Genomic DNA, 27,977 nt, shown 5'->3' on the forward strand with positions numbered 1-27,977 from the left:
GGAATGTTTCCATTGGATAAGAAAATAAATCAGCAAAAGATGGGAAACTTCACTCTGGATCTGAGGAATAAATCAGGAAAAGATGGGAATGTTTCCTTTGGATTCCAAGAATAAACCAGGGAAAGACAGGAATGTTTCCTTTGGATCTGAGAATAAACCGGGAAAAGATGGGAATGTTTCCTTTGGATCCGAGAATAAACCGGGAAAAGATGGGAAACTTCCCTTTGGATCTGAGGAATAAATCAGCAAAAGATGGGAATGTTTCCTTTGGATATGAGGAATAAATTGGGAAAAAATGGGAAACTTCCCTTTGGATTTGAGGAAAAGATGGGAAACTTTCCTTTGGATCTGAGAATAAATCAGGAAAAGATGGGAATGTTTCCTTTGGATCTGAGAATAAATCAGGAAAAGATGGGAATGCTTCCATTGGATATGAAAATAAATCAGGAAAGGATGGGAATGTTTCCTTTGGATCGGAGGAATAAATCAGGAAAAGGTGGGAATGTTTCCTTTGGATCTCAGGAAAAGATGGGAATGTTTCCTTTGGATCTGAGGAATAAATCAGGAAAAGATAGGAAACTTCGCTTTGGATCTGGGGAAGAATTGAGGAAAAGATGGGAAAGTTGTCTTGGATCCGAGGAATAATTGAGGGAAAGATGGGAATGTTGAGGTTGATGGAAGCAATTCCAGCTCCTTGGCAAAACCAAGGAAAAAGCGGGATGGGAATCGGTGTCCGAGAGGTGCTGCTGCCTCCAACGTGGAATCGGCGCTGGATTGGGATTGGTTTTCCTGGTAAATCGAGGGAATCCAGGAATCAGGAGCTGGCGAGGCCGTGGATAACAATTCCTTGGGAGATTCCCGATTTTCCAGCCTTTTCCAGGCCTGGGATCCGCTCCGAAGCTGCAGCTCCTGGTGGGCAGGGTGCAGAATTCCCGGGGCTAGCGATGGATTGGGATTGAACCGCGTCCATCCTGGCTCTGTCGGGTTTATCCCGAGCTGGGCGGTTTTTAGGGATGGAGGATCCGGAATTTGTCCGGAATCATGGAATTCTTCCTGTTGGAAAAACCCTCGGAGCTCCTGGACTCCAACCAAGCCGCTGTCCCCAGGTGCCACATCCAAAGGGTTTCAATCCCTCTGGGATTCGACTCCAGCCCTGCCTGGCGGCTCTTCCACGCCTGGAGCTTTTTCCAGGTGGGAATTTTCCAGGCGGGAATTTTCCAGGTGGGAATTATCCCGACATTCCCAAACCTCCCCTGGCGCAGCCGCTCCCCCAGCCCCGCCGCTCTCCCGGCTCCTTCCATCCATTATCCATCGATTATGCATCGATTGCTCATTAATTATTCATTAATTAATTATTCATTAACCCGCGTTAATTGCCACCACCCAAGCCGGCGGCTCCCGCCCCACGCGGCCCTGCCACGTGACCGCGCAGTGGGCGCGGCCCCCGCCAGCCAATCAGCGCCGCGCGCCGCCCGCAAGCCCCGCCCATTAAACGCGCGCTTCTGATTGGCCGCCGCCGCTCTCGCGGGAATCCGGGGCGGGGCCGCCCCCGCCGCTCCCCCCCCCGGTACCACCGGAGGCCGCGCCGGTGCCAGCGGGGCCTGCGGCGCTGCCGGGGCCCCGCGCGGGTGCGAGCGGCGCCCGCAGCGCTCCCGGAGCCGCCCCGGGGTGGCGGCGGCGGCGGCGGCGCCTCCTCCTTCCCGCCCCGCCCTACCCGGCGCCGTTATGGCGGCGGCACCGCCGCGCCGCGCTCTCCTATTGGCCGGCGCCCGCCCCCGCCGCGCGCTCCCATTGGCCGCGGCGCGCGAGGGCGGGGCCTCCGGCGCGCGCCCTCCGTGCTCCCCCCGCTGCCCCGCGCGGGTGGTTCCGCCGCCCGCCAGGCCCCGGGTAAAGGGAGCGGGGCCGGGAATTCCCGGGAATTCCCGGGATAACGGGAGCGGCGGGGATAGCGGCACTGCTGGGGATCATGGCGGCGGCGGGGACACGGGGCAGCGCGATTAGCCGGGGGCCGGGCGTGCTCGGAGCGCCTCGGGGCTGCTGCCGGAGCCTGGGATGAGGGAATGGGAGCGCTGGGAATTATTTGGGAATGCGGGCCGGGAATGTGGGTTGGGAATGTGCGGGAATGCGGGATACGGGCTGGGGGAATGTGGAGTGCTGGAATCCCGGCTCTGGGATTCGGGAATACGGGATCTGGAATTTCCTGGGATCCCCTGAGGGTTTTCCTGGAATTCTGAAGCGTTTCCTGGGAATACCAGGATTTCCCTGGGCATGTCAGGATTTTCCTGGAATTCTGAGGAGTTTCCTGGGAATACCAGGATTTCCCAGGAAAAGCTCCATCTGGCGCTGCTCCAGCTCCGTTTTTCCCGGTTTTCCCTGCAGGAATCCCTAGAGGAATCCGTAAATCCCGGGATTTTTGCCTCTGGAAGCTCGAGATGCGTTAGGATTCCCAGAATTCCCAGAATTCCCTTTCCCTAAGGTAAGAGCAACGCTGCTTTTCCCCATTCCCGTTTCTTCCCGGCTCTGCTGGGATCCCTGGAGTTCCTCTCCCAGCTTGGATCCCACATTTCCCTGATTCCCAGGAATCAGGGGCGCCGTTCCCAGCTGGGAAATCCCAAATCCTTGTCCTGATCCCATTTTTCCGTTGTTTTCCCAGGAATATTCCCCCATGAGTGCCCTTCCCATCCAGGAAATCCCAAATCCCCATCCTGATCCCGTTTTTCCCAGGCCCGCAGGACCGCATGCTGACCTTTCCCATCCAGAACATCCCAAAATCCCTTTCCTGATCCCATTTTTCCGTGTTTTCCCAGGACTGCTGACCATGTGCTGACCATTCCCATCTGGGAAAGCCCAAATCCCTGTTCTGATCCAGTTTTTCTGTATTTTCCCCAAGAATGCTGACCATTCCCATCCAGAACATCCCAAATCCATCTTCTGACCCTGTTTTTCCATATTTTTCCCTATTTTTTCCCAGGAATGCAGCACCATGCGCTGCCTGGCTGTGTAACTCTGACCATTCCCACCTGGGAAATCCCAAATCTATGTTCTGACCCCATTTTTCCATGTTTTTCCCCATTTTCCCCAGGAATGCTGCCCCATGCGCTCCCTGGCCCTGTCACCCTGACCATTCCCATCGAGAACATCCCAAATCCATGTTCTGACCCCATTTCTCCCCGTTTTTCCATGTTTTCCCCAGGAATGCAGCACCATGTGCTGCCTGGCCCATCGAGAACATCCCAAATCCATGTTCTGACCCCATTTTCCCCTGTTTTTTTTCCCAGGAATGCAGCACCATGCGCTGCCTGGCCCATCCAGAACATCCCAAATCCATGTTCTCATCCCATTTTTTTCCCCAGGAATGCAGCACCATGCGCTGCCTGGCCCATCGAGAACATCCCAAATCCATGTTCTGACCCCGTTTTCCCCCGTTTTTTTCCCCAGGAATGCAGCACCATGCGCTGCCTGGCCCGCCTCAGCTCCAAGGCTCTCCTGGTGCTCTGCTCCCTCCTGGCTCTGCTCTCGCTCCTGCTCTGGGCCCGCTGCTCCCATCCCGCCCCGGAACGCCGCGGCGGCGCCGCCGGAATTCCCGAGGGCGAGGAGGCGTCGCCGGGCAGGGTGGCGGGGCCCAGGTACGAGGAGATCGACTGCGTCATCAACGAGGAGCAGACGGTGAAGGGGCGGCGCGAGGGCGCCGAGGTGTTCCTGCCCTTCAGCTGGCTGGAGAAATACTTCCAGGTGTACGGGCGCATCGCGCAGGCCGAGGGCCGCGAGCGCTTCGAGTTCTCGCACAGCTACTCCAAGGTGTACGCGCAGCGCGCGCCCTACCGCCCGCACGGCGTCTTCATGTCCTTCGAGGGCTACAACGTCGAGCTGCGCGACCGCGTCAAGTGCATCAGCGGCGTGGAAGGTGTGAGCACGGGAGTCACGGGGGTTCCAGGGGGTTCCTGGGGGTTCCTGGGGGTGGGATGGTCCTTGGAATGTGCTGGAAGTGTGGAGTGAGCTGGATGTCCTGGTGGGAATGTGGGAATGGCGGTAGGGTCAAGTGCATCAGCGGCATGGAAGGTGTGGGGCACGGGAGTCATGGGGGTTCCAGGGGGTTCCAGGGGGTGGGATGGTCCTTGGAATGTGCTGGAAGTGTGGAGTGAACTGGATGTCCTGGTGGGAATGTGGGAATGGCATCAGCGGCGTGGAAGTTGTGGGAGCACGGGAGTCATGGGGATTCATGGGAGTCATGGGAGTCACAGGAATTCCAGGGGGTTCCAGGGGGTGGGATGGTCCTTAAAATGTGCTGGAAGCGCTTAGTGAAGTGTGCTGGAAGTGTGGAGTGAGCTGGATGTCCTGGTGGGAATGTGGGAATGGCGGTAGGGTCAAGTGCGAAGCATGGGAGTCACGGGGACTCATGGGAGTCACGGGAGTCATGGGAATTCCAGGGGGTTCCTGGGGGTGGGGTGGTCCTTGGAATGTTCTGGAATGGGAGTGGGATGGTCCTTGGAATGTGCTGGAAGTGTGGAGTGAGCTGGATGTTCTGGTGGGAATGTGGGAACGGCGGTAGGGTCAAGTGCATCAGCGGCGTGGAAGGTGTGAGCATGGGAGTCACGGGGATTCACGGGGATTCCAGGGGGTTCCTGGGGGTGGGATGATCCTTGAAGTCTCCTGGAAGCGCTCTGTGAAATGTGCTGGAAGTGTGGAGTGACCTGGATGTCCTGGTGGGAATGTGGGAATGGCGGTAGGGTCAAGTGCATCAGCGGCATGGAAGGTGTGGGAGCATGGGAGTCATGGGAATTCACGGGAGTCATGGGAGTCACAGGAATTCCAGGGAGTTCCTGGGGGTGGGATGATCCTTGGAATGTGCTGGAAGCGCTCAGTGAAGTGTGCTGGAAGTGTGGAGTGAGCTGGATGTCCTGGTGGGAATGTGGGAATGGCGGTAGGGTCAAGTGCGGAGCATGGGAGTCACGGGGATTCATGGGAGTCATGGGAGTCATGGGGATTCCAGGGGGTTCCAGGGGGTTCCCAGTCTTGGGATGATTCTTAAAGGCTCCTGGAAGTGCTCCAAGAAATGTGCTGGAAGTGCAGAGTGACCTGGATGTCCTGGTGGGAATGTGGGAATGGCAGTAGGGTCAAGTGCATCAGCGGCATGGAAGGTGTGGGAGCATGGGAGTCATGGGAATTCCAGGGGGTTCCCGGGGCTGGGATGATCCTTAAAACGTGCTGGAAGCGCTCAGTGAAGTGTGCTGGAAGTGTGGAATGAGCTGGATGTCCTGGTGGGAATCCTGGGGATTCCCAAGGTTGGGATGATCCTTAAAGGCTCCTGGAAGCGCTCTGTGAAATGCGCTGGAAGTGCAGAGCAAGCTGGATGTCCTGGTGGAAATGTGGGAATGAGGGAAAGTGGGAATGGGGTTTTGTGGTGGCACCTCCAGCCTTGGGATCATCAAGGATGGGAGGGATGGGACACAGGGAATGGCTCCCAGTGCTGGAGGGCAGGGATGGACGGGATCTTGGGAAGGAATTCTGGCTGGGCCGGAATTCCCGGAGAAGCTGGGGCTGCCCCTGCATCCTGGGAATGTCCAAGGCCAGCTTGGAGGACTCTGGGATGATGGAAGTAGCCCTGCCCTTGGAAGGGCTGGAATAGGATGAGGTTCCCCTGCACCCAGCCCATCCCACAATTCCATAAAAGTCAGGGAGACCACGCCAGGAATTCCTCTGCCACCTAAACCCACAGAATTCCCGATTTTAGTGGGAAAAGACCCAACCCCCTCCTTCCCCAGGACTTCCCTCTCGCCTCCAACCGCGTCGATGGCGCTCCGGGAATTCTGGGGCGCAGAGGAGGAGTTTCCCCCTCATTCCAACGCCTTTTTCCATGTTTTTTTCCGGGCAGGAGTTCCTCTCTCCACGCAGTGGGGCCCTCAGGGCTACTTCTACCCCATCCAGATCGCCCAGTACGGGCTGAGCCACTACAGCAAGAACCTGACGGAGAAGCCGCCGCACGTGGAGGTGTACGAGACGGCGGGAGACGGCAACGGCAACGGGAACGGGAACGGGGAGTGGACGGTGCCCAAGGGCTGCTCCCTCACCACCGTCTGGGACAAGTCCCGCCTCACCAGAGTCAAGCAGTTCTCCTGCCCAGGTGGGTGTCGGGAATTCCGGAGCAGGGAATGGGAGTTGTTGGGGGGCTGGCGTTTCGTTCGGCGTTTGTTCCCAATCCTTGATTCCGGTCTTTCGTTCCCAGTCCTTCGTTCCCAATCTTTTTCATTCCCAAGCCTTCACTGCCAGTCCTTTGTTCCCCATCCTTTCAATTTCCAGTCCTTCATTCCCAGTCCTTCGTTCCCAATCCTTTTTGTTCCTTATGCTTCATTTCCCGTCCTCTTCACTCTTCATCCTTTTCATTCTCCATCCTTTTCCTTCCCCATCCTTTTCCTTCCCAGTCCCTTCATTCCCAATCCTTCATTCCCAATCAATTCTCCATATCCCATCCTTTTCATTTCCCATCCTTTCTTTCTCAATCCTTCATTCCCAGTCATTCCTTCCCCATCCTTTTCATTCCCAGTCCTTCATTCCCCATCCTTTTCATTCCCAGTTCTTCATTCCCAGTCCTTCATTCCCCATCCTTTTCATTCCCAGTCCTTCATTCCCCATAATTTTCATTCCCAATTTTTCATTCCCAGTCCTGCATTCCCAATCCTTCATTCCCCATCCTTTTCATTCCCAATTTTTCATTCCCAGTCCTTCATTCCTCATCCTTTAAATTCCATATCCTTCATTCCCCATCATTTTCATTCCCAGTCCTTCATTCTCCATCCTTTTAATTCTCAATCCTTCGTTCATGGTCCTTCATTCCCCATCCTTTTCATTCCCAATTCTCCATTCCCCATCATTTTCATTCCCAGTCCTCCATTCCCCATCCTTTTCATTCTCAGTTTTTCATTCCCAGTCCTTAATTTCCCATCCTTTTGATTCCCAATCCTCCATTCCCATTCCTTTCATTCCCAGTCCTTCATTCCCCATCCCTTCCATTCCCAATTCTCCATTCCCCATCATTTTCATCCCCATCCTTTTCATTCTCAATTTTTCATTCCCAGTCCTTCATTTCCCATCCTTTTAATTCCCAATCCTTCATTCCCCATCCTTTTCATTCCCGATTTTTCATTCCCAGTCCTTCATTCCCCATCCTTTTCATTCTCAATTTCTCATTCCCAGTCCTTCATTCCCCATCCCTTCCATTCCCAATCCTTCATTCCCAGTCCAGAACGCCGAATTATTGAAGGGCTGCTCTAAAAACCTTTGGAATCCCTCCCGGGAGCGGGGATGGCCTCTGGAATCCTCCCCGACCCTTGGGAAAGGAGAATCCTCCCCAACCCTTGGGAATGGAGAATCCTCCCCAACCCTTGGGAAAGGAGGAATCCTCCCCAACCCTTGGGAATGGAGAATCCTCCCCAACCCTTGGGAAAGGAGAATCCTCCCGCGCTGAGCCGGCCTTCTCCCGGGCTTTCCTTTTTCCGCAGAAAGCTCCGAGGGCGTCTCCCTGGAGCTGAACAACGGCCGGGATTTCGTCATCTCCTTCGACCTGAAGCTGCTGAGCAACGGCAGCGTGTCCGTGGTGCTGGAGACCACGGAGAGGAACCAGCTCTTCACCGTGCACTACGTGTCCAGCACGCAGCTCATCGCCCTCAGGGACCGGGACATCTTCTACGGCGTCGGCGCGCGCGGCAGCTGGAGCACGCTGACCCGCGACCTGCTGACGGACCTCCGCAAGGGCGTGGGGCTCTCCAACACCAAGGCGGTCAAGCAGACCAAGATCATGCCCAAGCGGGTGCTGCGCTTGGTGGCCAAAGGCCGCGGCCTCCTGGACAACGTCACCGTCTCGGCCACCGCCCACATGGCCGCCTTCTTCGCCGCCAGCCGCTGGCTGCTGCGCAACCAGGACGAGCGCGGCGGCTGGCCCATCATGGTCACCAGGAAGTTGGGAGAAGGCTTCAAATCCCTGGATCCGGGCTGGTACTCGGCCATGGCGCAAGGCCAGGCCATGTCCACGCTGGTCAGGGCCTACCAGCTGACCAAGGATCCGGCGTTCCTGGGCGCGGCGCTCCGGGCCACGGCGCCCTTCAAGCTGCCGGCGGAGCAGCGCGGGGTCAAGGCGGTGTTCATGAACCGGCACGACTGGTACGAGGAGTACCCCACCACGCCCAGCTCCTTCGTGCTCAACGGCTTCATGTACTCCCTGATCGGCCTCTACGACCTGAAGGAGACGGCGGGCGAGAAGCTGGGCGAGGAGGCGCGGCTGCTCTACGAGCGCGGCATGGCGTCGCTCAAGGCCATGCTGCCGCTCTTCGACACCGGCTCCGGCTCCGTCTACGACCTGCGGCACTTCATGCTGGGCACGGCGCCCAACCTGGCGCGCTGGGACTACCACACCACCCACATCAACCAGCTGCAGCTGCTGGGCTCCGTGGACGACGCGCCCGTCTTCAAGGAGTTCGTCAAGAGGTGGAAGAGCTACCTGCGGGGAGGGCGGGCCAAGCACAACTGAGCGCCTCGTCCCCGCGCTTCCCGAAAACGCCGGCCCCAAAACCGGGAGAGCTCGGCGCCGAGGCCGGGCTGTTGGTGGGATCGGTGTCTCCTCCTGCGAGGAGAACCTTTGTGGAAGCCATAGGAGCCCCGCGGGGCGCGGCCGCTGCCCGGACGGGACTGTGCGTCCGCGGCGCCGGAGCGGCTCGGAGGCCGGGAGCGCGAAGCGTGGCTTTAAAGCGGTGAGGTGGGGAGGGGGGGGCGGGTTTCCCTAGGGATTGGCTTTTGCGGGATGGAAAAATCCCCAGTTGGAATTTTTTGCCGGCTCTCTGCCTGGAGGTCCTGGAGCTGGAGGGTTTTTTTCCTTGGAAAACACGTGCCGGCAGCATGGAAGCACAACTGGGAGCCTGGAGCGCACAGCCCCAGGCCACCAGCACCGGTGTCCCCTCGGAGCTGGGATCCTTATCCCGGTCACCGGAATTCCCTCGGAGCTGGGATCCTTATCCCGGTCACCGGAATTCCCTCGGAGCTGGGATCCCTTATCCCGGTGACTGGAATTCCCTCGGAGCTGGGATCCCTTATCCCAGTCACCGGAATTCCCTCGGAGCTGGGATCCCTTATCCCGGTCACCGGAATTCCCTCGGAGCTCTGATCCCTTATCCTGGTCACCGGAATTCCCTCGGAGCTGGGATCCCTTATCCCGGTCACCGGAATTCCCTCGGAGCTGGGATCCCTTTTCCTGTAGCTCCGTGTTTTCCGTGGGATTTTGGAATTCCATCTGGGAGGTTCCTCAGAGCACTGGGGGCATCTTTGGGAATTGCTGAGCGGGAGACGGAGCTCGTCCGGAGTTCCTCAGGAAGTTCAAGAATTCGGGAATTTTCATTTTTTCCCCTGCTCCAGCCCATCCGGTGTTTTAACAATTCCATCCCAGAGGTTTTTCCAGGTTTTCCTGAGCTGGAATTCCCAGAGAAGCTGTGGATCCCTGGAATGTCCAAGGCCAGCTTGGAGCAGCCTGGGACAGGGGAAGGCGTGATCGCCAACTCCGGGATGGACTTTGGGAATTCCCACTGCTCCCGTCCCGTGGTGGAGCTGATCCCGATCCCAAAATCCTGGGCACGAGGACAACACCCATCTCCATCTTTCCATTGCTTTCAGTTTTTGAGGCTTTTCCTTCATTTCCCACCGATCCCGCAGCGACTTTGTCCCGGCTTTAATCCGCGCGCTCCGGTCGGATCCGGCAGATGGCGGAGGAGAAATTCCAATTCCAAAGGCAGCAGCGGGGAATTTTTTCCAAGCCCATGGAAACGCAACGGACACAAACGCACCCCAAACCTGGGATCCCTTCCCAAAAATCCGCTCCGTCCTCCCCCCGCCTGTTCCTTCCATCGTTTTCCCAGCTGGAAAAGCGGGAGAGCTCCTTGGGTGCTGCTCCGGGATGGTTTTGGTGCCTTCCAGAGGCCGGAATTCCTCTCGGATGGGTTTTTTTGGGAATTGGTGCCGACGGCGGGGTTGGATTTTCCCGCTTCGGAAGCGCGGGATGGGCGTTCCAAGGTTGTCCCTCCTGTCCCACCTCTTGTCCTTCCGTCACCTTCTGGTGGCCTCAGGCAGGTGGAGCTTCCAGGAATCCCCAGAGGCCGGAAACCCATGGAGAATCCATGGGGATATTCCTGATATTCCTTCAATTCCTTTGTGCGTTGGAAGAGGATCTTTGGCCGTGCCAGCGGCGCCCAAAACTCCGTGGAATTCATTCCAGTTTGGGATCTTTTTGTTCATTTTTCCACCTTCAAGCTCCCGAGATCAGCTTCGATCCCAGATTTTCCTCTGGAGATCCATTGGCCCTTCCCATGGGATCCTTTCTCCATGGACGCCGCTGGAAGTTTGGGGTGCAGCATTCCAAGGTTGTCCTTCCATCACCAGAGGCTGTGAATCCGTGGAGAATCCATGGGGAATTCCTGGTATTCCTTAAATTCCATTTGTGCACTGGAGGAGGGCCCTTGGCCGTGGAGCCGATCCCCAAAAGTTCTTGGAATTCATTCCAGTTTAGGATTTCCTTGTTCCTTTCCATCTTCAAATTCCCAGAGATCTTTGGGACCAAGATCAGCTTCGATCCCAGATTTTCACCCGGAGATCCACTGGCTCTTCCCGTGGGATCCCCTCTCCGTGCTCCCCCACCCCAACAGCACAAGCACAACCCTCCCTGGGATCCGGCATTCCCAGGAATCCAGGTGTTCCCTGGAATCCTGCATTCCCAGGAATCCGGCATTCCCAGGAATCCAGGTGTTCCCTGGGATCCTGCATCCCCTGGGATCCGGCGTTCCCTGGGATCCGGCGTTCCCAGGAATCCAGGTGTTCCCTGGATCCCGCATTCCCTGGATCCCGCATTCCCTGGAATCCGGGCATTCCCTGGAATCCGGGCATTCCCTGAGATCCGGCGTTCCCAGGAATCCCGCATTCCCTGGAATCCTGGCATTCCCTGGAATCCTGGCATTCCCTGGGATCCGGCGTTCCCAGGAATCCAGGTGTTCCCTGGAATCTGGTGTTCCCTGGGATCCTGCATTCCCTGGGATCTGGCATTCCCTGGAATCCGGCATTCCCAGGAATCCAGGTGTTCCCTGGAATCCTGCATTCCCAGGAATCCGGGTGTTCCCTGGGATCCCGCATTCCCTGGGATCCAGCGTTTCCTGGAATCCAGCGTTTCCTGGAATCCTGGCATTCCCTGGAATCCCGCATTCCCTGGATCCCGCATTCCCTGAATCCCGCATTTCCCTGGATCCCGCATTCCCTGGATCCCGCATTCCCTGGAAGCCGCTCATTGCCGTTCTCCTCCCCGGGCGTGGCTTGGCTGGGATTTCGTTGGATTTCCCGGGATTTTCCCGAGGATCCCGATGGAAAATATGCAATAATTTGTTTACAGGATGCTCCGGGCAGGGCGCTCCTTTAAGCACAATGTGCACAGGATAGTTTTGTATTCCGCCCCTCCGGAATTTTTTGGTGGGAAGAGGTTCTCCTACGTTTCTATGGGACATTGGGAATGCTTGGAAAGCTTTCTAAGACTGGGAAAAAAAAAATAAATTTTTTTATCTTAAGGAAAAAAACCTCGGGATGTCTCTGTTTATTTGGGCATTTTCCAAGTATTTTGGTTTTTTCCAAATGTATTCCAAGTTTTTGGGTTTTTTTTTTCCTGTGGTGGCTTTGTGGTGGTTTTAAGGAGGTTTTTTCCTGGAAAAGTGGGAAAAATGTGGATTTTTCCCGTTAATGAAGGGTTTGGTGGTTGAGGGAGGGGAGCACAAGTGGTGGATTCCTGCTGGGAATTATTCCTGGTAAATCCAGCTCCTTTGGAGGTTTTTGGGATTCGTTGAACGAGGATTTTTACGGAGCACTCCGAGCGTTGGGAATGGGGAATCCCAGAGCCGCTTCCAGGGATCCAGGAGAGCTGGAGAGGGATTGGGATCAGGGATGGAGCGGCAGCACCCAGGGAACGGCTGGAAAATGGAGATTTGATGGATCCTGGGAAGGAATTCCCGGCTGGGCCAGAATTCCCAGAGCAGCTGCGGCTGCCCCTGGATCCCGGGAATGCGCGAGGCCGGGTTGGAGCAGCCTGGGATCGGGAAAGGTGTCCCTGCCCATCCCACCCAAAATATTCCGGGATTTTCCCGAGTGCCGCGATTGAAAAGAGCCTTGGAGCATCCCGGAAGGTGGGAGCGGAATTCCAGAGCCCTGGGAGGCCGTGGCCAGGGAAAAGGCAGGGAAAAGCCCAGTCCCAGCCGGCAGGATGGGCTTAATTCCCAGGAATTCCCAGGATTTTCCTGTGGGATAGCGCTGGGAATCCACCAGCCCTGCCCAGCTCCGCTCCTCCCACTTCCTGAATAACTAAGGGATAATAATTAATAATAATAACAATTAATAATAATAAACTAAACCCGCTCATCCCTCCCCATCCCACTCTCTGAAATTGGGGGAAGCCGTTCCCAGCGGGAAAAGCAGCGGATTTTTGGGAAGCAGAAGGGGAAAGTCTCCGGGCTGGGATTTGTTCCGGTCCAGCCGGGAATAATTGGGAATGGGCGGGCGGGGAGGGCTGGAACAGCCGGGCGGCTCTGCAGGAGCTCCGGGATTTTCCAGAGGCGCGGATGCGCCGCGGGGCTGGGATTTGCTCTTTTTTCCTGGTTTTTTCCCACTTCCTCGCCGCTGGATCCGATCCCGGCCGCGTTTGGCCGCGCTGATTTCCGGGTTGATCTGGGAACAGTTTTTTGGTTTTTTTTCCAGGCTCCGTTCCCTGCCAAAAGCCGGGAATCGGCGGCTCTGGGAGCGGGCGCTTCCCGGCGGGATCGCCCCTGGCAAAGCTCCGGGCGGGAGCGGCCGGTCCCGCTGCGCGATCCCGGGACTCGGAGCGCCGGCTCTTCCCGCTCCGGCATTCCCGGATTTCCCGCTGATCCCGAGGCCAGGGAGGTCGGGAATACGGGAATGGGAACGGGAATGGGAACGGGAACGGGAACGGGAATGGGAATGGGAATGGGAATGGGAGTGGGAACGGGAACGGGAACGGGAACGGGAATGGGAATGGGAATGGGAGTGGGAGTGGGAACGGGAATGGGAACGGGAATGGGAACGGGAATGGGAATGGGAACGGGAACGGGAATGGGAGTGGGAACGGGAACGGGAATGGGAACGGGAATGGGAACGGGAATGGGAATGGGAGTGGGAACGGGAACGGGAATGGGAATGGGAATGGGAACGGGAATGGGAATGGGAGTGGGAACGGGAACGGGAATGGGAATGGGAATGGGAACGGGAATGGGAATGGGAGTGGGAATGGGAACGGGAACGGGAATGGGAATGGGAACGGGAACGGGAACGGGAATGGGAATGGGAATGGGAATGGAAATGGGAATGGGAATGGGAATGGGAATGGGAACGGGAACGGGAATGGGAACGGGAATGGGAATGGGAATGGGAATGGAACGGGAATGGGAGTGGGAATGGGAACGGGAATGGGAATGGGAATGGGAATGGGAACGGGAATGGGAACGGGAACGGGAACGGGAACGGGAACGGGAATGGGAACGGGAACGGGAATGGGAACGGGAATGGGAACGGGAACGGGAACGGGAGAAGCGCCGGGGCAGCGGGAGCATTCCCGGCCCGCCCGCGGCTCCCGGCGCGGGGGATCGCGGAATTCCCGGGAAGTTTCCCTCGGGAGCGGGATGGGGTCCGGGATCCCCCAATCCCGGGGGGAAGCTCGGGTGGGAGCGGCGCGTTTCTGGCGTGGAAAAGCCGCGGATCCCGGCGGATCCCGGCGAATTCCAGCGGCAGCAACAACAACAACTCCCCAAAGCCGCCGTTGTCCCGCCGGGAGCGCTCCCGGCACGGCCCGCGCCGCTCCCGCAGTTTCCCAGCGCCGCTCCCGCAGTTTTCCAGCGCCGCTCCCGCAGTTTCCCAGCGCCGCTCCCGCAGTTTTCCCGCAGTTTTCCAGCGCCGCTCCCGCAGTTCCAGCGCCGCTCCCGCAGTTTTCCCAGCGCCCCGCTCCCGCAGTTTCCCAGCGCCGCTCCCGGAGTTTTCCAGCGCCGCTCCCGGCCAGTTTTCCAGCGCCGCTCCCGGAGTTTCCCAGCGCCGCTCCCGCAGTTTCCCAGCGGGTTTCCAGCGCCGCTCCCGGAGTTCTCCCGGCGCCGCTGGAAACGCGTCCAGGGCCGCCCGGGAATTCCCGAATGTTCCCGGCCCCTGGAAAAGCGCCGCTGGAGCTGGCACGGAGCGAGGGATGTGCCACGGGGTGGGATCTGCCGTGGGGAGGGACGTTCCATAGGGAAGGACATTCCATAGGGAAGGACATTCCATAGGGAAGGATGTGCTCTGGGGAAAGGGAAGGGAAGGGAAGGGAAGGAAGGGAAGGGAAGGGAAGGGAAGGGAAGGGAAGGGAAGGGAAGGGAAGGGAAGGGAAGGGAAGGGAAGGGAAGGAAAGGAAAGGAAAGGAAAGGAAAGGAAAGGAAAGGAAAGGAAAGAAAGGAAAGGAAAGGAAAGGAAAGGAAAGGAAAGGAAAGGAAAGGAAAGGAAAGGAAAGGAAAGGAAAGGAAAGGAAAGGAAAGGAAAGGAAAGGAAAGGAAAGGAAAGGAGAAAGGTGCCATGGGAGTTGTGCCATGGGCAGAGGACGGTGACAAGGGGCCGGGCTCCTGGCAGCAGGACGGGTGCCAGGTGGGGACAGCGGTGCCAGGTGGGGACATTGGTGCCAGGGTGGGGACAGCGGTGCCAGGTGGGGACAGCGGTGCCAGGTGGGGACAGCGGTGCCAGGTGGGGACGGGTGGCGACACCGGGGCCGTGCGGGGACAGCGGTGGCGGGTGGGGACATTGGCCGGGGCCGGTGGGGCCCGCCCGGAGCTCCCGGCCGAGCTGCGGCTGCGGGACCGGGACAGCCCCAGAGGACCGGGGAACCGGGACAGGAGGAGGAGGAGGAGGAGGAGGAGGAGGAGGAGGAGGAAGAAGAGAAGGAGGAGGAGGAGGAGGAGGAGGAGGAGGAGGAGGAGGAGGAAGGGCAGGCCCGGTGACTCCCTGCCCTCCCTGCGCTCCCAAATCACAAATTCCTGCCTGAGGCCTGGAGCCTCCTCCTGCTTCCCACTGGGAACAGGGAACGGGGAATACGGAACAAGGAATAGGGAATAGGGAACAGGGAAAAGGGAATTGGGAACGGGGAATTGGGAACAGGGAACAAGGAACAGGGAAAAGGGAATTGGGAACAGGGAACAAGGAACAGGGAATTGGGAACAGGGAAAAGGGAATTGGGAACAGGGAACAAGGAACAGGGAATTGGGAACAGGGAAAAGGGAATTGGGAACGGGGAATTGGGAACAGGGAACAAGGAACAGGGAATTGGGAACAGGGAAAAGGGAATTGGGAACAGGGAATTGGGAACAGGGAAAAGGGAATTGGGAACAGGGAATAGGAAAAAAGGAACAGGGAATTGGGAACAGGCACGGCCTGCACCGCTCCCTGGAGTTTTCCATTCCCCATTCCCCATTCCCCATTCCCAGTTCCCCATTCCCAGTTCCCCATTCCCCATTCCCCATTCCATTCCCATTCCCATTCCCCATTCCAGTTCCCATTCCCATTCCCATTCCCCATTCCCAGTCCCCATTCCCAGTCCCCCATTCCCCATTCCCCATTCCCCATCCCATTCCCCATCCAGTTCCCATTCCCATTTCCCCATTCCCATTTCCCCATTCCCCATTCCCCATTCCCCATTCCCCATTCCCAGTTCCCAGTTCCCCATTCCCCATTCCCAGTTCCCCATTCCCCATTCTCAGTTCCCCATTCCCCATTCCCCATTCCCCATTCCCCATTCCCCATTCCCCATTCCCCATTCCCCATTCCCCATTCCCCGTTCCCCATTCCCAGTTCCCCATTCCCCATTCCCCATTCCCCGTTCCCCATTCCCAGTTCCCCATTCCCCATTCCCCATTCCCCATTCCCCATTCCCCATTCCCAGTTCCCCATTCCCCATTCCCCATTCCCCATTCCCCATTCCCAGTTCCCCATTCCCCATTCCCAGTTCCCCATTCCCCATTCCCAGTTCCCCATTCCCAGTTCCCCATTCCCAGTTTCCCATTCCCAGTTCCCCATTCCCAGTTTCCCATTCCCCATTCCCCATTCCCAGTTCCCCATTCCCAGTTCCCCATTCCCAGTTCCCCATTCCCCATTCCCCATTCCCCATTCCCCATTCCCCATTCCCCATTCCCCATTCCCAGTTCCCCATTCCCCATTCCCAGTTCCCCATTCCCAGTTCCCAATTCCCCATTCCCCGTTCCCCATTCCCAGTTCCCCATTCCCAGTTCCCCATTCCCAGTTCCCCATTCCCAGTTCCCAATTCCCCATTCCCCGTTCCCCATTCCCAGTTCCCCATTCCCAGTTCCCCATTCCCAGTTCCCCATTCCCCATTCCCAGTTCCCCATTCTCAGTTCCCCATTCCCAGTTCCCCATTCCTGTCTAATCTTTAACCGGAGGCGTTTCCAGCTGGGTTTTGTTGGTTCATTGCTCTCCTGCCTCATTAATTTTTCCCTCCCTCTCCGGCCATTCCCGGCGTTCCAGGGCTTTTCCTGGAGCTGCCTCACACCGGAGCTGGCAGAGGTAGGGCTGGGATGGGAGTGAATCCAGGGAATTCCAGGGGCTGGGAGAGGGGTTCTTTGGGAATGGCCCTGTGGCACGCCCAAGGGCTGGATCCCGCCGGGAAGCTGGGACGGCCGGAGCAGCTGGAACGCTGCAGAGCTCCGGAATCCCTCGGGATCCCGGGAATCCAGGACCTTGGATCCCCCCGGATCCTGGTGGGACTGAGCTGAGCAGGAGCTCCCTTCCCGCTTTTCCTGCTCCGGGCGGGAGGGAAGGAGGGATCCGGGATTTTTCCCTTGATTTCCCAGGATCAGGTAAGAGCCGGAGCCGGGATATTCCGTGGGAGCGGGAAAGGGGATCCAGCCGGGATCCCGTGTCCCACCCGCTTCCCGAGGGACCTGCCTGCATCCAGGGATCCTGAGGGATCCACATCCCTCTGGATCTGTTGGAATTCCCGTCCCTCTGGGAAGCGGGATCGGCCTTCTCCCGCTGCTCCCTTGGGATCCCAGCAGCCCTCAGGGGATGGGTGCTCCCATCCCGCTGGGATGCAATTCCCCTTGGCATTTGGGATTTGGGATTTGGGGTTTGGGATGGGAATCCCAGGAATTCGGATCCCGCGCAGGCCGTCCTGACCCTGGGAAGCGCGGGAGCAGCCGGCTCCGAGGCTTTGAGGCGCCGTCCCAAGGGAAGCAGAGCCGGAGATTCCCGGGATCCGGAGCCGGCCATGCCGAGCGCCCGGGCCCGGCTGCTCCGCGCCCACCAGGTGCCCGAGGTCAGCGGGAATTCCATCCCTGATCCCGGGGATCAGCGGGATCTGGGGTCTGACACACGGGGGGGGTCACAGCTGTGTCCCGACTCCGGAATTCTGGGGGTGCTCCTCATCCATCCCCATTCCTATTCCCATTTCCCATTTCCATCCCCATTCCTGTTCCCATTTCCCATTTCCATCCCCATTCCCGTTCCCATTTTCCATTTCCCATTCCCATCTCCATCCCCATTCCTGTTCCCATTTTCCATTTCCCATTCCCATCTCCATCCCCATTCCTATTCCCATTTCCCGTTTCCATTACCATTTCCCATTCCCTTCTCTATTCCCATCCCCGTTCAAATTGCCGTTATTCTCATCCCCATTCCCATTTCCATCCCCATTATTTCCATCCCCATGACTCCCATTCCCATTATCCCCATTCCCGTGATTCCCATTATTTCCATTCCTGTGATTCCCATTCCCATTATCCCCATTCCCATGATTCCCATCCCCGTGATTCCTGTTCCCGTGATCCCCATTCCTGTGATTCCCATCCCGTGATTCCCATCCCGCGATTCCCATCCCCATGATTCCCGTCCCCATTCCTGTGATCCTCATTCCCATCCCGTGATCCCATCCCGTGATCCCATTCCGTGATCCCATCCCGTGATCCCATCCCGTGATCCCATCCCGCGATTCCCATTCCCGTGATCCCATCCCATGATCCCATCCCGCGATCCCATCCCGCGATCCCATCCCGCGATCCCCATTCCCGGGATTCCCGTTCCCAGAGTTACCGGGAGCCGGGGATTCTCTCCGGGTACCGCCGGCCCCGGAGCTCGGTGCGCGAGTGTCTGCGCAGCGTCCTGGCCATCAACAACGAGACCCTCAACGTCTGGACACACCTGCTGCCCGCCGCGTCAGTGCCCGCGCGCCCCGGGCACACCTGCCACACCTGGGCACTCCTGGGCACACCTGGGCACACCTGGGCACACCTGCCACACCTGGGCACACCTGGGCTCCCCTGGGCACACCTGGGCACACCTGGGCACACCTGGGGGCACACCTGGGCACACCTGGGCACACCTGGGCACACCTGGGCACTCCTGGGGGCACACCTGGGCACACCTGGGCACACCTGCTGCCCGCCGCGTCAGTGCCCGCGGCGCCCCGGGCACACCTGCCACACCTGGGCACACCTGGCACACCTGGGCACACCTGGGCACACCTGGCACACCTGGGGGCACACCTGGGCTCCCCTGGGCACACCTGGCACACCTGGGCACACCTGGGCACACCTGGGCACACCTGGGGGCACACCTGGGCTCCCCTGGGCACACCTGGCACACCTGGGCACACCTGGGCGCACCTGGGTGCTCCTGGGCACACCTGGGCTCCCCTGGGCACACCTGGGCACCCCTGGGCACCCCTGAACACCCCTAGGCTCCCCTGGGCACACACCTGGGGCACACCTGGGCACACACCTGGGCTCCCCTGGGCTCCCCTGGGTTCCCCTGAACACACCTGGGCACACCTGGGCACACCTGCAGGCACCCCTGGGCACACCTATGGGCACCCCTGGGCTCCCCTGGACACACCTGGGCACACCTGGGCTCCCCTGAACTCACCTGCGGGCACACCTGGGCTCCCCTGGGCTCCCCTGGGTTCCCCTGAACACACCTGGGGCACCCCTGGGCACACACCTGGGCACACCTGGGGCACCCCTGGGCTCCCCTGAACACACCTGGGGGCACCCCTGGGGGCACACCTGGGCACCCCTGTCGCGGGCCCGTTGCCCACCGGTGCCGCGCGGTTCCCGGGCAGGTACCTGCTGTGGCTGCTGGCGGCGCGGCTGCGGGAGCCCGCGGGGCTGGCACCGTTCCTGGCCTACCTGGGCACGTGCGCGCTGTACCCGCTGGCGTCGAGCGCGGCACACGCGCTGGGCGCCATGGGCGGGCGCGGCCGGCACCGCGCCTTCTGCTGCGACTACGCCGCGCTCGGCCTCTACGGCCTGGGTCTGTGCCAGCGGGCTGGGGCCAGGGGTCTGGGGGTGCCAGGGGGGCTGGGGGTCTGTGCCAGCGGGCTGGGGCCAGGGGGCCAGGGGGCCAGGGGGTCTGGGGGACTGGGGGGTCTGGGGGTGCCAGGGGGGTCTGGGGGTCTGTGCCAACGGGATGGGGCCAGGGGTGCCAGGGGGTCTGGGGGTGCCAGGGGGGCTGGGGGTGCCAGGGGGGTCTGGGGTGACAGGCTGGGGGTGCCAGGGGGGCCAGAGGGGTCTGGGGTGCCAGGGGGGCTTTGGGGGGTCTGGGGGTCTGTGCCAGCGGGCTGGGGCCAGGGGGCCAAGGGGGCTGGGGGTGCCAGGGGTGCCAGGGGGGTCTGGGGGGCCAGGGGTGCTAGGGGTGCTAGGGGTGCCAGGGAGGCCAGGGGTGACGGGCTGGGGGTGCCAGGCGGGCTTTGGGGGTGCCAGGGGTGCCAGGGGGGCTGGGGGGTTTGGGGTGCAAGGGGTGCCAGGGGGGCCAGGGGTGACGGGCTGGGGGTGCCAGGGGGTCTGGGGGTGCCAGGGGGTCTGCGCTGTGATGGGCTGGGGTGCCAGGGGGGCCAGGGGGGCCAGGGGGTCTGGGGGGTTTGGGGGTGCCACGGGGGTTTGCGCGGTGACAGGCTTTGGGGTGCCAGACGGGCTTTGGGGTGCCACGGGGGTCTGTGGGGTCTGGGTGGTGACGGGCTTTGGGGGTGCCAGGGGTGCCAGGGGGGTCTGGGGGGTCTGGGGGTTTGGGGGTGCCAGGAGGTTGGGGGGTTTGTGGGATTCTGGGGGTCTCTGGGGTTTGGGAATACCAGGGGGATTTGTGGGATTTGGGAGTTGAGGGGATTTGTGGGATTTGGGAGTTGAGGGGATTTGTGGGATTTGGGAGTTGAGGGGGATTTGTGGGATTTGGGAGTTGAGGGGGATTTGTGGGATTTGGGAATGCCAGGGGATTTGTGGGACTTGGGAGTTGAGGGGGATTTGTGGGATTTGGGAGTTGAGGGGATTTGTGGGATTTGGGAGTTGAGGGGATTTGTGGGATTTGGGAGTTGAGGGGATTTGTGGGATTTGGGAGTTGAGGGTGTCTCTGGGGTTTTTGGGGGTTCTGGGGCTCTGTGGGGTTCGGAGATAATGAGGGATTGATGGGATTTGGGGAACGGCAGGGGAATTGCGGGGAATTCCAGGGAATTGCGGGGAATTCCAGGGAATTGCAGGGAATTCCAGGGAATTGTGGGGAATTGCGGGGAATTGTGGGGAATTGCAGGGAATCCCAGGGAATTGCGGGGAATCCCAGGGAATTGCGGGGAATCCCAGGGAATTGCAGGGAATTCCAGGGAATTGCAGGGAATTCCAGGGAATTGCGGGGAATCCCAGGGAATTGCAGGGAATTCCAGGGAATCCCAGGGAATCCCAGGGAATCCCAGGGAATTGCGGGGAATCCCAGGGAATCCCAGGGAATCCCAGGGAATCCCAGGGAATTCCAGGGAATTGCAGGCTTTGGAGCCCACGGCCCCGCTGTGCCTCCAGGCTCGGCGCTGGCGTATTCCGCCTACGCCTTCCCGCTGGAATGGGTCGGGAGCACATTCCATGAGTTCTACGTTCCCGTGGCCGTGCTCAACTCGGCGCTCAGCACCGGCCTCGCCTGCTATTCCAGGTGGGATCGCCGGGAATTCGGGATCAGGCCTTGGCTTGGCCAGCCGGGACGTGGGGAAGGGGAAAGAGGGAATTTTTCCGTCGGGAAACGGGGAGGATTCGATGAGGAAAACGCGGAATAACGGGAGGAGTTTCAATCTTTGGGAAGTTCCGAAGGGGATTTGGGGGATCCTGGAATGTTTGGGTTGGGAGGGAACTTGGAGATGATTCAGGTCTGCTGTCCCAGATTCCCGGAGAAGCTGTGGAATTCCCTGTGTATCCCGTGTGGAATTCCCAGAGCTTCCTGGTGTATCCCATGTGGAATTCCCGGTGTATCCCATGTGGAATTCCTGGTGTTTCCCTGTGTATCCCGTGTGGAATTCCCTGTATATCCCATGTGGAATTCCCAGTGTATCCCATGTGGAATTCCTAGTGTATCCCATGTGGAATTCCCAGTGTATCCCATGTGGAATTCCTAGTGTATCCCATGTGGAATTCCTGGTGTATCCCATGTGGAATTCCTGATGTTTCCCACGCGGAATTCCCGATGTTCCCCACGCGGAATTCCCGGTGTATCCCACACAGAATTCCCGGTGTTTCCGATGTGGAATTCCCAGTGTTTCTCTGTGTAATGCCATGTGGAATTCCCGGCGTTTCCCACGCGGAATTCCCGGCGTTTCCCACACGGAATTCCCGGTGTATCCCACACAGAATTCCCGGTGTTTCCCATGTGGAATTCCCAGTGTTTCTCTGTGTAATGCCACGTGGAATTCCCGGCGTTTCCCACGCGGAATTCCCGGCGTTTCCCAGGTTTCTGGAGGCGGAGCGGCCCGGCCTGAGCAGAGCTTTCCGAACCCTGGCCTTCGTGTATCCGTACCTTTTCGACAGCATCCCGGTTTTCTACAGGGTGCGTGTCCCACAAAATCCCGGGAGGTTTCAGCTGCCTCGCCGGGAATTCTGTGGGAAAGCAGCCCCAGCTCGGGGCTCGAAAGGCAAACAGATTCCGGCAGGAATCGGCTCGGGAATAGATTTTCCGGAGGATTGCTCCCACTTCAAAGGGCTGGAAAATTCCTGCCTTGGGAAGCGGGGAGGGGCCTTTTCCAGGGATTCAGCTGGAGCAGGGTGGGAATTTGGGGAGGCGGGAGTGGAGGTGATGGCGGCGGGGAGCTGGGAAGGGCTCCTTGGGATGGATGGATCAATCCTGCTTTTTCCTGGGAAGCGGGGCCGGAGTGAGGCTGAGAGGAGTGGGGAACTGGGAATGGCTGCGGCTCCTTGGGATCCATGGATCCACGGATGGGATGGGATGGATCCATGGATCTATGGATGGATGGATTCATGGATGGATTGATGGATGGATGGGATGGGATGGGATGGGATGGGTGGATGGATGGATGGATGGATGGATGGATGGATGGATGGATGGATGATGGATGATGGATGATGGATGGATGATGGATGATGGATGATGGATGATGGATGATGGATGATGGATGGATGGATGGATGATGGATGGATGATGGATGATGGATGATGGATGATGGATGATGGATGGTGGATGGATGATGGATGATGGATGGATGATGGATGGATGATGGATGATGGATGATGGATGGATGGATGATGGATGGATGGATGGATGATGGATGGATGGATGATGGATGGATGGATGGATGATGGATGGATGGATGGATGATGGATGGATGGATGATGGATGGATGGATGGATGGATGGATGATGGATGATGGATGATGGATGATGGATGATGGATGATGGATGGATGATGGATGATGGATGGATGATGGATGGATGATGGATGATGGATGATGGATGGATGGATGGATGGATGGATGATGGATGGATGATGGATGCTGGATGGATGGATGATGGATGATGGATGGATGATGGATGATGGATGGATGATGGATGGATGATGGATGATGGATGATGGATGGATGGATGGATGGATGGATGATGGATGGATGGATGGATGATGGATGGATGATGGATGATGGATGATGGATGATGGATGGATGATGGATGATGGATGGATGATGGATGGATGATGGATGATGGATGATGGATGGATGGATGATGGATGGATGGATGGATGATGGATGATGGATGATGGATGGATGGATGGATGATGGATGGATGATGGAGGATGGATGGATGATGGATGATGGATGGATGATGGATGGATGATGGATGATGGATGGATGGATGGATGGATGGATGGATGGATGATGGATGATGGATGATGGATGGATGGATGGATGGATGGATGATGGATGGATGATGGATGGATGGATGATGGATGGATGGATGATGGATGGATGGATGATGGATGATGGATAGATGATGGATGATGGATGATGGATGATGGATGGATGGATGATGGATGATGGATGGATGGATGATGGATGATGGATGATGGACGGCTGAAGGATTCATGGATGCACCGCCGGCCGGTGTCTCCCGTTGTTGCGGCAGCTGCTCCGGAGCGCGGCCGGGAGCTGCTCCGAGCTCTCGCTCCGGCTGCATTCCCGGCACAGCCTCTGCGCCCTCCTGACCTTCCTGAGCTTCACCTCCCGCCTGCCCGAGCGCCTGGCGCCGGGGAGCTTCGACATCATCGGTGAGCGCGGCCAGAACGCCGGGAATGGAGCCGGGAATGTCGGGAATGGACCTGGGAATGCTGGGAATGGACCACGGGATTCCAGGGAATGAACCCCAGGGATGCCGGGAATGAACCCTGGGAATGCTGGGAATGGACCCCGGGATTCCAGGGAATGAACCCTGGGAATCCAGGGAATGAAGCCCAGGGAATCCAGGGAATGAATCCAGGGAATCCAGGGAATGAACCCGGGAATGCAGGGAATGAACCCCAGGGAATCCATGGAATGCACCCTAGGGAATCCCGTGAGTGATCCCAGGAGAATGCTGGGAGTAACCCCATGGGATCCCAGGAATGAATCCAGGGAATGCCGGGAATAACCCCATGGGATCCCAGGAATGAATCCAGGGAATGCCGGGAATAACCCCATGGGATCCCAGGAATGAATCCAGGGAATGCCGGGAATAACCCCATGGGATCCCAGGAATGAATCCAGGGAATGCTGGGAATAAAGCCCGTAGATCCCAGGAATGAATCCAGGGAATGCCGGGAATAAAGCCCATAGATCCCAGGAATAAACCCCCCCGGAGCCAGAGGCATTGGGAATAGGAAGCACGAGGATAAAACCCCGGGAATTGGGAGTAGGAATTCGTAGGATGATAAAACCCCAGGAATCAGGAATTTGTGGGATAAATATTCCACGGATGCCAGGTGAAGTGGGCTGAGTGGGAATCAGTCCTGGAATCCTGGAATTCCGGGATGTTTGGATGGGCAGGGACACCTCCCGCTATCCCAGAGCGTTCTGGGGACGAGGAAGCCACCTGACCCAGCTGAACACCCATGGAATTCCCATGGAATTTCCATGGAATTCCCGGAGTTTTCTGTCGCAGGGCACAGCCACCAGGTTTTCCACATCTGCGGGATCCTGGGAACGCTTTTCCAGCTGGAAGCCGTCTCCGTGGACATGGCGGAGCGGCGCGGCCGCCTCCCACTCCCCTCTTCCCTGGAAACCTTCGGATCCCTGGGAATGGGAGCGGCCGCCAGCCTGGCCATCCTCGGGGTCTGCTTCTGCAGCCTCCACCCGGAGCCTCCTTCCCGGGAAAAACCCCACTAGAATCCGGGATTGCCTCGGATTCCTGGCAGCGGTCCCGTTCCGGGGGTGTCCGTGGGGGAATTGGATCGCCTGGAAATATTTCCTTGGGAATTTCCCAACCGCACCGGTTTTCTCCGCGGGTGGGCTGGGAAACGCTTCCCATCCGGCTGTTGTCCACAGGGAAAGCGTCGAATCATCGGGATTTGATCCCTGAAAAGGGAGGGAAGCACTCCTGCTTCCCAAAGAATCCGGGATCCCTCAGGTCTGCCCCGCGGAGAAATCCAGGGAATGTGGCATCGCCAGCTGGGAGATTCCTGGTGAAGCCAAGCACTCCCTAATTCCTGTTTTTCCCTTGGAATTCCTTTGGAATTCCTTTGGAATTCCAAGCCTTAGCTCAGCCCAAGTGCCTGGAAAGGTGGGGTGGAGGGACTGGAGTTTCCCTCCCGTTTTGATTCCCACTGTTTTCCCTCTTTTATCCGGGAAAAGGGATTCCAGGAGAGCTCCGACGGGATCTTCCCGCAGGAAAGCTCTCCCAGGGTCTCGTTCCCGGAAATCCGGAGAAGTTCCTTGCCGTGGGAATTCCGAGTTTCCACGGAGCGGGGCTGGAATTAAGGAATTCCATCCCGTCCTGGCAATTCCCAGGATGGATCCCGGGACTGGGAGTGGGAGACAGGAGAGCTCCATGCCCCGACGCCCCAGGATCTGGGATCCTTTAGGAAAAGTTTGGAATGTTTCGGGATTGGGAGATGCCAGGAGAAAAGCAGGATTTGGGACAGCCCAAGGCTTAAAAGCGCCCTGGAATTTTAAAGAATTCCCAGGAGTTTCCCTCTGTTGTTCCTTGTTTTCCTTCCCTGGTGCCCCTGGATTTTGCAGGAAGAGCCTGGAGCTCCAGGCTTTTCCAGGATCCAGCTTTTCCTCTTGGATTTCCCTGCGGGAACACGGCGCACAGCTTCATTCTTTGGGAATATTCTGGATAATCCCACGGCTCTTCCATTAATTTCCTTTAATTGCCTTTGCCGAGGTCTGACTGCTGCACTTTGGGAGCTGCTGGAATTTGGGATATCACAATAAAATCTGGGATGAACAGCTTAAACAGGGAATAAATCAATCCTTGGAAACGCTGACGAGATTTTCGGGATATTTATAAGCACTGGAATTGTTTTTCCGACGGTTTGATTAAATGAATATAAATCACTGATTTTAATCTGCTCGATAATAAAGCTATTCCTGGGAAAACAAATTCCTTTGGAGATCATCGCTGAGAATTCCAGAGTTTATTTACTTTGGGAGCTGCCGTGACCGGGGAGGAATCCGGCTGGGATTGGCGAGCCCGCGGGAAAAACATCGGGAATCATCCCGGAATTTATTCCAGGTTGTTCAACTTCTGAACTGAAATCCTCCCGTCCTCTCCAGCGCCGGGAATTTTGGGAAAGCTGCATTCCAGAGGGGATGGAATGCCAGAATTCCACGGGATCCTCTGGCTGAACCCATGGAATGGCCGCTGCTGGATCTTGGAGCGGCACAAGGAGAGGATTTTTCCTGCTTTTTACCAAAAATCTCTGGATTTTCCTCAATTCCCTTCCCAGGAGAAATGAAAGCTCCGTGCCCAGTTGTTCCAAGGAAAAAATAAACCGGGATATTTACTTGTGGAATGTTGATCCACACCAAATGCCAAAGGAATTTGGGATGAAATTCCCGCAAACCTCCCTCATCCCTCCTAAGCCACGTGGATTTGGAAAAATAGGAAAAAAGCAGGAATGTCAGGCTCCTTCCGGTGATTTTATCCCTTTTATTTTATTTTTTTTTAATATCCTTGAAGTGGAAACGTTCAGGAATTTGGACTAAACATGGGAATTCCCTGGAATTTAAAAGGAATGGAATCCTCTCGCCAGTTCCCCGTTGGAATCCATTCCCTGGGCAGGACGTTTGCTTTTCCCTGGATTCGTTCTGCCCGGTTTTTCCCACACGTCCCACATTTCCACGGTTATTTTCCACCACGGATCATTTCCCCCAGGTTGGGAATTAACTCATTTCCATCGGGTTGGGAATGAACTCGCTCCCTTCAGGTTGGGAATTATTTCCAGCAGGTTGGGAATTAACTCATTGCCAACAGTTTGGGATTCATTTCCACCGGGTTGGAAATTAACTCCTTTTCCACGTGTTGGGAATGAACCCCTTTCCACAGTTTGGGAATTCTTTCCAACAGGCTGGGAATTCACTTATTCCCTGCAGACTGGGAATTCACTTATTCCCTGCAGACTGGGAATTCGCTCGATCCCGTTGGGATGGGAATTAAATCAGTGACTGAATCACCTCCAGGAAGGCCCTGAAAACGGTCTGAATTCCACGTTTTTCCTGAAATATTGGAATTAAACTGATAAAAAGTAAAAAAACCGCAGAAAAACCGGGATCAGCCAGGGGTGGGATTCAAACGGTCTGAATTCCAGCCTTTCTCCTGAAATATTGGAATTAAGGCAATAAAAAGGAGGAAAAATCCCGGAAAAACCGGGATTGGCCGGGGGCGGGATTGGAACGGTCTGAACTCCACCGTTTCTCCTGAAATATTTGAATTAAACCGATAAAAAGGGGGAAAATTCGGGATCTGCCGGGGGTGGGATTCGAACGGTCTGAATTCCACCATTTCTCCTGAAATATTGGAATTAAGGCGATAAAAAAGGAAAAAAAAACCGCAGAAAAACCGGGATCAGCATTTGAACGGTCTGAATTCCACCATTTCTCCGGAAATATTGGAATTAAGGCGACAAAAACGGGGGAAAATCCCGGGAAAATCGGGATCGGCCGGGGGCGGGATTGGAACTGTCTGAATTCCACGTTTTTCCTGAAATATTGGAATTAAACCGAAAAAAAGGGGGAAAATCCTGGGAAAACCGGGATCTGCCGGGGGCGGGATTCGGTCTGAATTCCACGTTTTTCCTGAAATATTGGAATTAAGGCGACAAAAACGGGGGAAAATCCCGGGAAAATCGGGATCGGCCGGGGACGGGATTGGAACGGTCTGAATTCCAGGGTTTCTCCTGAAATATTGGAATTAAACCGATAAAAAGCGGAAAGATCCCGGAAAAGCGGGATCGGCCGGGGGCGGGATTCGAACCCGCGGCCCCTGCGCCCACCGCCGCCAGCAGGGGGCGTCGCCACGGGGACCGCGCCGTGCGTGGTGACGTCGGCGGCGGCGCGCGCGCTGATTGGCCGGATTTGAACGCGGCGGGCGCGCGCGCGGCCGGTGCCGCCAGCCCCGGGCGCTGTCGCGACAGAAGCGAGCGGCCGCGAC

The 27,977-nt window shown here is 57.6% G+C and overlaps 2 protein-coding genes across 2 annotated transcripts; both read left to right on the forward strand.

The window, feature by feature from the left end:
* The first annotated feature begins 1,801 nt into the window (after positions 1 to 1,801).
* On the forward strand, positions 1,802 to 8,523 carry GLCE (glucuronic acid epimerase). The gene is made up of 5 exons (XM_021543436.2): positions 1,802 to 1,887; positions 2,380 to 2,476; positions 3,439 to 3,904; positions 5,873 to 6,121; positions 7,497 to 8,523. The coding sequence occupies exons 3-5, from the start codon at positions 3,451 to 3,453 to the stop codon at positions 8,519 to 8,521; spliced, it is 1,728 nt and encodes a 575-aa protein (XP_021399111.2). The 5' UTR covers positions 1,802 to 1,887; positions 2,380 to 2,476; positions 3,439 to 3,450; the 3' UTR covers positions 8,522 to 8,523.
* An 8,788-nt stretch (positions 8,524 to 17,311) lies between these two features.
* Positions 17,312 to 24,895, forward strand: PAQR5 (progestin and adipoQ receptor family member 5). The gene is made up of 8 exons (XM_077785815.1): positions 17,312 to 17,359; positions 18,055 to 18,275; positions 19,160 to 19,350; positions 20,880 to 21,006; positions 21,795 to 21,891; positions 23,475 to 23,616; positions 24,486 to 24,655; positions 24,869 to 24,895. The coding sequence occupies exons 1-8, from the start codon at positions 17,312 to 17,314 to the stop codon at positions 24,893 to 24,895; spliced, it is 1,023 nt and encodes a 340-aa protein (XP_077641941.1).
* The last annotated feature ends 3,082 nt before the right edge of the window (positions 24,896 to 27,977 follow it).

This window comes from Lonchura striata, chromosome 11, assembly GCF_046129695.1.
Source record: "Lonchura striata isolate bLonStr1 chromosome 11, bLonStr1.mat, whole genome shotgun sequence".
Lineage (NCBI taxonomy): Eukaryota > Metazoa > Chordata > Aves > Passeriformes > Estrildidae > Lonchura > Lonchura striata.